We start from the raw sequence: 9780 nt of genomic DNA on the forward strand, positions 1-9780 counted from the left end.
TAAAAAAAAATAAAGCAATATTTTATTTTTATATGAAATAGGGAAATAACTTTTCTAACCGCTTCAATCAATTAATATTATAAAGGCGAAAGTATGTGTGCGAGTGTGTGTGTATGCGAAACTGCTGAACATATTATAAATCTTTGCAGTCATATAGCTTACTCGTCAGGGTAATTGTTGTGTAGCCCGACGTGTGGAATTCGACATTTACATATCTTGGTGCAGGAAGTGGTTCCTTCAGAAAGCGAGTGATATATTTAGCGGGAGCGGGTATGAAATGAAAATCAATATATTTTGCAAAAATAGTGTAATAGTTATAATTTTAAATATTCATTATCACTAATAAATAGTTTTATATCACTAGACAGTCGCTGATTTATAATTAGAGTCATTTATTTTAACAGGTAAAGGCACTGATCCTCTTAATACACTATAATAATAATATCTAGGCCTAATAAGCTACAGTCACGTCAGAGGCTCAACGCATTTCTTCTTTTATTCGACATAGGACTTTTAAAAGACATAAAATCACATTATCTTCGATATGAGGCCTTTAAATTATTTTCCTTGTCTATCTGTAAAGGCACATTTACACAATCGCATGTTTTTTTTACTGTGTAAATGCATTGTAAGTCGCTATGTCGAAATAAAATGTGACATAAACATATTGACACAGTCGAAGCATTGTCTCATTGTACACCCAAGTAATGATCATACATAGTGGAGATAAAATACATGCTATCATATAGATAGGTGACACATTTCAACTATGCGTTAGTATGTATTGAGCCTTATAAATTCATATAATTGCATACTATCCTATTATGGAATTAAGTTATCTATTTTCAGCAAAAGACATCAATAGAATAGACGTGACTCTCACATGGAATATCGTATTTGATCAAAATAATAAACAATTGTAAAAAACATCCAATACATAAATAATACATAGCTTGATTAAAATGAAGATTTTTCGAGTTCTATCCTTAAAATACAAGATTATTATCATACACATTTCATACAAATTGGAAGTTATATGCTCGAAGTCGAATACAGCGGAATATTCAGTCATAAACAATAAAAACCATCACGTTTTGACATCGAAATACGATACTTATGTTTCTAATAACATAATAAGGCACCAAAGCATGAGCATTCGCCTTTACGTAATTTCGAAAATCAAAGGAATTACAATGCTAAAGTATGTGTACATGCATAACGTCAGCATAATTTTCCATTTGTACTGATCATTAAAATTATATACAAATATATTCTACAAAAATATTTCAAATACCTAATTCATTACCATCTATTTTGTACATGCAAAATAGAACTTATGTTATTATGCCGTTATATTTATAATTCGACTTAGACACGAAAACTATAGTTGTAACATTGCTATTGTTTCATTAAAATTATTTAAAATTGAAATATACGGAAGCCCAATAAATGTTTGCTTCACTGGAAATATTGGTGTAAATAAATAGATCATACAATCTGACGGAGTTAATACTAAATTAAAAAAGAAAAGTAAATAAACAACGTAAATTTGAGCGTTATTATAGCTAGCCATAAAGCGATTAAATGTGCATAAATTCCTCGTATGTGCAACCAACACCTTACTGAAGATCCACTTATCCTTGTAAATAATTAATAGTTTTTATTTTTTATTTTAGCAGCAGAAGACAAAGAATAAGGCCTAACTAAATAAAAATATGTTAGTAATTTAAATAAATGAGTCGCACATGGCCTGGTTTAACATTTATCAATCAACAATAAAGATTTCGTGTGAAACTAACTGTCTTCAGTGGAGCTTTCAATGGCAGTTTTTGTCATGTCATCTCATCTAGAAATTCCTCAGTCTCATTATCACTGTCTTTATCTATATACCCAAAACAATCCGGACTAGTTTCTTTAGTACCCAACCTAATCTCCAACCTATTTACACGTACAATCCCCGAAATACATAAATTCTGTTAGGCTTTATATGAACACATTTTGAATTAAATTCTTTAATATCCTTTTTTATCCGATAGTAAGCAAGACCACGTATTTATAATATTTGTATCACTCGACGGCAAAGCCAGCCGTTTCGAGCACTGCCTGTTTGAGTTTGTCGTGAAGTTTCTCTTTGTTCGGGTAGGGTGGTAAATCGAGACGATTGAAGCAAGTGTGCGCTTTAGGCAGCGAGTCGGGAGACGCGTCAGCTACCAGGTGTAGGGTGAATAGTCGCGGAGCTGCCGCGCCGGTCGATCCCTGTAGCGCTCGGAACCCGGCGAGGGGCACTCGTCGGGAGCCGGTGACGAACTGTAGCAGCCTGGCTCTCATCTCGGCATCGAATTCTTCAACGATTTCCCAGAACCAGGCCACGATGGGTGCGTCTGGGGTGACGTGCTTGAGGCGGGTGTGGCGGCGCCAGTCGGCGGGGTCGAGGTCGGCGCGGCCGGCCAGCAGCGGCGGCAGGTCGCGGGGCGACAGCGGGCGCAGCAGCTGCGGCGGGATGACGTCGGCGAGCCCGCGCTGCAGCGCCAGCCACTGCCGCTCGGCGCCGCGTGTGAAGCGATGCGCCACGTACAGCCGCACGTACTCGCGCTTGTTGGCGTCCGTCACGGCTTCGTTGGCGCCGCCCGGACGTAGCTCTACGCTGCGGACTGCCCCGAATGAAGAGCATTCCACCGAAAATGTTGTGTCTATCACGCCGGCAATACTGTTTTCCCTGAAATTATATACAAAGTAATTTATTTTAATTCCATTTACTTTGCATGAAATAAACTTAGCTAATAAGTACTATATTTACATCATATCGATCAAATGCCGTAAACAGTTACGTCAGTTTATCCAACCGTTGAAAGCGTCACAAGCACCCAAACACTTGCATTTAAAATATCGGTTTAACGAAATTAACATTTTCAGTGTACTCACAACATCCAGGACAGTGAGCGATGTAACTCCGGGTCTACGTCGCGAATATCGCGCAATGTGATCGGTCTGCCGAGCAATTGCTTGTAGAATGGCGCAGTGAACGCCGCGTCCAGTTGGTGCCCGTGAAACAGAGCCACGCCGAGAATACGCCCGGCAAAGTGGAAGTATGACAGATGTTCTGGGTTCACCTGTGAACAGATATGAAGAGTAAGTAACCTTAGTTTGTGAATTTTAAGATACATAGGTTTAGGACTACAGTAAAAGTTTTCATCAAAATGGAAAATAAGATTGGACCCGAGAGAACACCTAAATAAAAAGTAATAACATACTTAATACTTTTTTTCCTGATAACAAGCTGTAGAGATCTTTTTTTATATATTTCTTAAAATTCCTCAATATTTACCCCAGAATCGGCATTAATCTGCAGAGCATATCGATCGTCGCCCGCGTTCGCGTATTGGAACAACCCATAGTGCGGGTTGAACAATTCCCTGCCCAGCAGATGAAGCCACTCCCTCGCCACGCCGCCGTAGTCAAGTCCCTCTTCGCCGCGAAACTTCACCAGCAAACGTTTTCGCAGCTCCTTGCCTCGTAACTTCATTACGAGCCGGTACGATTCTTCTAGTATTTCGTTACGTGATACCTGAGGATTTGTAACAAAATATAAAGTACGTACATAACTGGTAAATATCGAAATTATATCAGATAATTTTCTGCTGAGTGAATATAACTCGAATTTGTTGAATACTCAGATGGTAAAAGCAGCACAGTTGAATGTGCAAATCTCAAACCATTAAATCTGTCATTGGATCAGTGTCCGATAGCTTATTTATCGAGTAATGCCATAAGTTACTTTTTAATCAGCCCTTATGAGCTTTGTTACGCCCTATTATGGCTACATACCTCTATCCTACAATGTCCAGTCTGCGGTTGCAATGCCTGCAGCTCAGCTCTCAGCACCCTGGCCTTAGCAGCTAAGTCTCGTTTATATTTCGGTAATGCGTCAGGGTCTAACGGTTCAGTCGCTGATTGTGCCGGAGTGGCCGCGGCAGGCGTTGGGGGCGCCACTGTCACGGGGTCCGGTTGTGGCTGCAAATTGTATTATAGATTTTAAAACAGTCAGTACGAATTATCTATAGCTTGCAGTGTTACATCGCTTTCTGCTAATATGCGCTGTGTGTGCCCATAACTTGTTTGATATTGCTCATATACCACGGTAAGAGCAGTTGTCATTTGAACATATCTGGCAGTTGTTGTGGGTAGTCAGAAGCCAGAAGGTATCGTGTTGCTCGGATACTGTGTTGTAGAGGTCAGATAGGCAGTAGCTCCATGTAAAGCACTGGTTTCCAGCTGCATCCGGTCAGACTAGAAGCCAACACCCTTGGCAGATGGAATAAGCGGTTACAAACAATCTATAAATTTCATATCCTAGAACTCATCCACAGAGTCCAACAAAAAATTCGAAATATTAAATAAGGAACACCAGTCGAAATCAATTCTTGTCTTATTTAAAAATCGTGAATAGCTGGGCGATTGGTTTTAAAATGTTTCGAGAGGTCCAGGGAAGGTTTTTAAACGTACGAAGTTCGCGGGATCAGCTAGTTTCAAATAAAGAACAAAACTCACAAGTCTAGCCGACAGCGCCAACCTAGGATCAGTGAACTGCGTAGTCCTATTATTGTGGTCCACAAAGTAAGGCCGTCCTGATGGCGCGTGTCGCATCTCCCAGCCGGGCGGCAGCGGGCCGGCGGCGGCGGCGCAGTGGCGCAGGTGCTGCGGCACGCGCGGGTCGTGCCACGTCGACGCGCCCGTGCCAGAGTTGTAGAAGTATACTTGGCCTTGGGCTGTTGTTCGCATCTCTGGAATGGACAAAGGATTTTTTTACCTATATGGTATAACAAAAATATAAACATCCGAATTCATAAGCTCCTTCTTTTTTGAGAAGTCGGTTACAAACAACAAAGCCATTTTTCAATTGTTGCAGCTATCAATGGATGTTCATGCGGATAACGATTTAGATGTATCTTGGTATTAAGATAAATCCTGGAGACAGTTATCAATATCATCTGTCACTTTACTGGACACTTCTAATACAATATACCTTTCTTATAAAGAGAATGCATGAATTTACAACTGAATAGCCCATGAGATTCAAGTATGTGGCGGGAACTTTAATAAGGGTTAAATCGATTTTGATGAAATTCATTTAACAGAGCTCGGGGTCCCCAAAACTGGTCATATGCATATAAAACAGAGGGATTCATCAAGAAAAAAAAACATATTTTTTCTGAGTTGGGAACCATACAAGGCCTCTTTACTTGGAAGTTACATTTGCGACCACTAGACCGATGTGCCGGTAACAATGTATCGTTACACATTGTTAGGCAGTCACCAAGCGCGTACGAATTGAATACAAATAAGCGTTATAATGAGCACGTTACATATTACGTCCTTCGTCAGACCATGTAGAGGATTCGATAGGATTGTGTAGCAATTATTGTTCAAATATTTATGACCACTGTTTCATTGAAAACGCATTAGATTAATGTCAGGAAGATAAGCCGTAGGCCATGAATATATTACAGACATCTCATGGTCAATACTATAAGTGTAGATTTTACATGATTATGAAAAGAATGTAAAAACAGCTCGCAACTATATGTATGACAGGAACATTGTTATTCTGTGTAGGTCATTATTGTCAGTCTCTAACAATAAATAACCTTGTTTTGGATATGAACACTATTGAACACTCATAATGACATAAGCAAATCATGTGTTTGTATAATAATAGGTTTTTGCAAATCTGCATTGCAACTAGTTGGAAGACAAAAAATATAACATGTCATTTCCCTTACATTGACCTTAGTAATTGTGAGTCATGGGAAGGTCGGGAAAACCATCCTTACTAATACAACTTTGTATGAATATTTGCTCCTTTTTCACGGAAAGCCTTTACAACAGAATAAGGTACGGGCTTCTTTTTATCCAGCATCGGAAAGTATTTCCCTCGGGATGCGGTTGATACAGTTGGCGGAAGCTAGTTATTTATATACTAGATTTTTTTACTAATTTGCACCCCTCTTGTATAAAGAAACTTACCGTAACCAGGTGGTAAGTCAGTAGCGGCTATAGGCGTCGAGGGCGTGGTAGGCGTCGTCGGGTTAGCGGCTGAGCTGGAGGGCGGAGACGCCGCGGTAGGGATGCGGGATCTTACCGCTGTCTGCGGCTGTGGTTCTGGCCTGAAACATAAAAAGAACAAAGTCAGAGGCTTTTCTATACTAATATTATAAAGAGGAAAACTTTGTTTGTAAAGGATAAACTCTACTGGACCGATTTTAAAACTTATTTCACCATTAGGAAGTTACATTATCTTACATTATATATTTTATCCTGGTAAGAGCAGTAGTTCCCACGGGACGTGGGTGAAACCGGAAAGACCGGCTTATTTCATATAGTTCTTAAGAAACATCAATATCTAGGTCCCTGGTTTCAAGGAGAAGAACCAGCAACAAAACTCCATAGATGACATCAAAACACAAGTGTTTACTATATTACTCTGTCACATTGAATAGAAGTAACATCACGCTACGTAGAATTTCAGCGACTATGTTGACGTGCATCATAATATCATCATAGGTATGTATGAATGTTTGTTTATTATGCTTTCAACTAAACATCGAACCACAAGCATGTGTGCATTATAGGCCGCTGCATGATTTTTTTTTCTGGGTTCGAAAACAATACTACCAAACAATTTAAAACTTTGCTAAATTATGATTACAGAGTATGTAACAGCTTTAAATATAAATTTTCCTCATCAACAGATTTTCTTCATTCATAACATCTTTACCGCAATATTCAATCCAAGAACAATACAAGAATACAAACCTTAGAGAAATGGAAGTCGCATGATTGACATCTGTATCGGAAGCCGGTGACACTGGTAAGGATGGTGAAGCCGGTGACGCAGGCGTGGAAGGGGTGGCTGCCGGGGTCGGGGAGGAGGGAGGGGAGGAAGCCGCCGGCGAGACAGGCGCCGAACCCTCGCATGTCGGCCGTTCCCATTGAGTGCGTCGGGACGCGTGGTTCACGTAGTACGGTCTTTAAATGGCGATGGAATAACACATGAGTCAGTTATGAGAAGTTATTTGATTGACTATAATATAAGGTTAAAAATTTAGTAACTTGAGCGATGAAATTAAATGTTACCCATTCAGATGAAATTTGGAATACACCTAGAAATTGTAATTGCGAACAGAAAAGAGTTTTACTTTGCTGTGCTCGACAGGGTCCATGATGATCTCATAATTTATAATTTACCTTCACAAAACACTTTGTGGAATGCAATAAATGATTGAGTATTGAGTACAAAATAATAATAACCTGCCACTAGACGTAAATCGCTCCTCCCAATGCTGTGGCAGTGGATTCCTCGTTCCATTCTGTGGTGGCGGCTGGTCCCGTGGGTCCCTGGGGGTGCGAACATCGCCGGCGGGGCCCACAACCGCTAGCGGGGACCCCTCCCCGGCCGCCGTCGCCGGCTCACCTCTCGCCGCGTCTCGGGACACTAGTGACACTATCACTTGGCCCCGAACGCCGCAAGTCTCGCCTGAACCCTCTTCGCATAACTCCAGACATTGGTCTATATGAGGTCAACCATTTAAACAGTGATAAAGATAATAGTCACATTTAAGATGCTATAACATTGTAATGTACCAGTGCCGAGTACATACAATAATAAAGTCTTCTTTTAAAAAGATTCTAAGAGGTCATTGTAAATGTGAAGGTTAGGCATTCTGTAATTTAATTTTGCATGTAATGCATGCAACTGAAATTACCTCAAATAACATGGTAGTGGACAATATTTGTAATAAAAAGGTTTTTATTGCTGCCTACTAAACAGGTCAAGCTGTAGTTTTTCATTGGTTTAACAAAAAAAATATTTTTGGTAATACAAGCAAACAGTAGAATAAAAATTGATCAATAAGGAAATGAACATGATAGTATAGTTCATAAAAAATAATTATTGTTTTATTTGACTTACATCCTGTGTCCTTTAACTTGTGTACAGTAGACGGTTGTATTCTTACACATCCCAGAAATCCTGAACCCTGTCTTTTGTGGACTTTGCGTTGATTCCATACACTGTAAAAAGACAAATGCTAGTATACCTTATTTGGGTTCATGAAGGTTATGGATATAATAGATTAGATTAGTTGCTGTTCTGTGGAAAGTACTTCCAAAACCCAGATAAAATATATACTGTCAAATACAAAAAAAATTACATCCAATAATAGTGCAACTTCCTTACAGTGAAAAACTTATTCAAATTGCTACAAACAAACAATAAATTCCAATTTGTAATATTAGTTTAGAAACGAGTTTTATATGATGATAACACCAAGAATTTAAATATGAATGCATGAAGGTGTACTTCCAAGATATGCCTAAAACTTTAGGAAAATAGGGAAAACATGCCCTGTTTATTTTTTTATCATACAAGCTATCTAACAAAATGTAAGCATTAAAGTTGATTAAAGATTATAATTTCTTATGATTAATTAGTGTTACTTGTAATTATAGAGCACAACATTTTTATTACAAACAATATATGTACTTCCTTATTTAGTTTAATGATACTACAGTAGTGAAAGTACAAGTTTAGTATGAAAATAATTATCATGCTTGTCATCAGTTACTGCTTTCATGTAAATTGATAATCATACTGCAGCAGTCTTATGATACTTTCACTTCAGTTTCAGTACATGATGTGCAATGTTACAAGTTGATAAGAATCATGTGAGATAAGCAATGAAACTCTACATATAGGTCAACTCACTACACAGATATTATTTGAACAGATACACTTAGTTACTAAGAATAACATGTTACAATATTAGTCACAAGACTAATGCTATATTTGTGTTACATTAAAACTGCCTACTTCATGTAATAGTGTAACGTTGTTTGTCAAGACAAATAAATAGTACCACATTCCATCATGCTCAATAAAGGAATGTGTGTCATTCAATTCTGAGTAAGATACTAAATACTAAAACATTTCGTTTCTAATTAAGGACAACATGAAGCTCTTAATTGCTTGAGGACTCATCAACACATTCATAAACATGTTAAATGCTAACTATAGCGTACCTTATTGTAATGCCGTCTCCTTTGGTTAGGTATAGGTCATAGTGTGTATTCCATTTTGGGTCGAGGGTTGCTTTCACAGTATTGGTGGAATACACCTGTCCACTGCCATCAACTGAGATTTTTGCAAAAGGGTCTGGCAAACCTAAAATTAATAAGTAATGATTAATACTGTATTAAGGCTGGGTTATTAAATGCACGCATATAGTTGGATTTAATTGAATTTTCAATGCAATCCCTTCAAACTTATTATTTTCATATAAATTCATAGCAGGTCGTGTGGTGCTCACCTTGAAAACATACTCAATTGAATTTTAATTATTTTACACTAGTACATGAGTTAAACAGTACTTACGAAAAAGATCCCTCCTGACCAAATTCCTCGCACATAGAACTAAAAACAAATTAATAAGTGAGTTAATTACAAAGAATGCATTACATACTCGTAGCTAAATATTCACACCAAGTAGCGGAAATGGTTGGATAACCAGATACTAACTAGTCAGGCGTATTTTTTGTGCTCCGTATTTGCGGTTTGAAACGGGAGTGGACATCTTTTATTACTATGGAATAAACATCTGGATAAAATAAATTTCAAAATGATTTCATACGATTTTCACATAAACTTTCGACCACCATTTTTATTTCGTTGAATGAATGAATGAACTAAATTATTTATTATGGCTCTAATTTTTTTCGCAGACT

At 38.3% G+C, this 9780-nt stretch overlaps 1 protein-coding gene across 1 annotated transcript; it reads right to left on the bottom strand.

The window, feature by feature from the left end:
- Window positions 1-290: 290 nt before the first annotated feature.
- Window positions 291-9745, bottom strand: LOC124633194 (E3 ubiquitin-protein ligase SMURF2). The gene is made up of 12 exons (XM_047168345.1): window positions 9575-9745; window positions 9431-9469; window positions 9079-9220; window positions 7970-8070; window positions 7309-7567; window positions 6814-7026; window positions 6025-6164; window positions 4549-4781; window positions 3826-4011; window positions 3326-3565; window positions 2923-3110; window positions 291-2716 (listed from the first exon to the last, which is right to left on the bottom strand). Exons 1-12 carry the CDS (start codon window positions 9627-9629, stop codon window positions 2068-2070), a joined length of 2445 nt encoding a protein of 814 aa, XP_047024301.1. The 5' UTR covers window positions 9630-9745; the 3' UTR covers window positions 291-2067.
- Window positions 9746-9780: the final 35 nt, after the last annotated feature.

The sequence above is a fragment of the Helicoverpa zea genome, chromosome 9 (genome assembly GCF_022581195.2).
Source record: "Helicoverpa zea isolate HzStark_Cry1AcR chromosome 9, ilHelZeax1.1, whole genome shotgun sequence".
NCBI classification, from domain to species: Eukaryota; Metazoa; Arthropoda; class Insecta; order Lepidoptera; family Noctuidae; genus Helicoverpa; species Helicoverpa zea.

Excerpts from the sequence above, each read along its gene's own strand:
- LOC124633194 (XM_047168345.1), bottom strand. The coding sequence starts at position 9,629 with ATGTCCACTCCCGTTTCAAACCGCAAATACGGAGCACAAAAAATACGC. Across the intron at positions 4,782-6,024 it reads TGACTTACCACCTGGTTACG|AGATGCGAACAACAGCCCAA; the intron begins GTAAGTTTCTTT and ends TGTCCATTCCAG. Across the intron at positions 3,111-3,325 it reads AGATTAATGCCGATTCTGGG|GTGAACCCAGAACATCTGTC; the intron begins GTAAATATTGAG and ends ATCTGTTCACAG.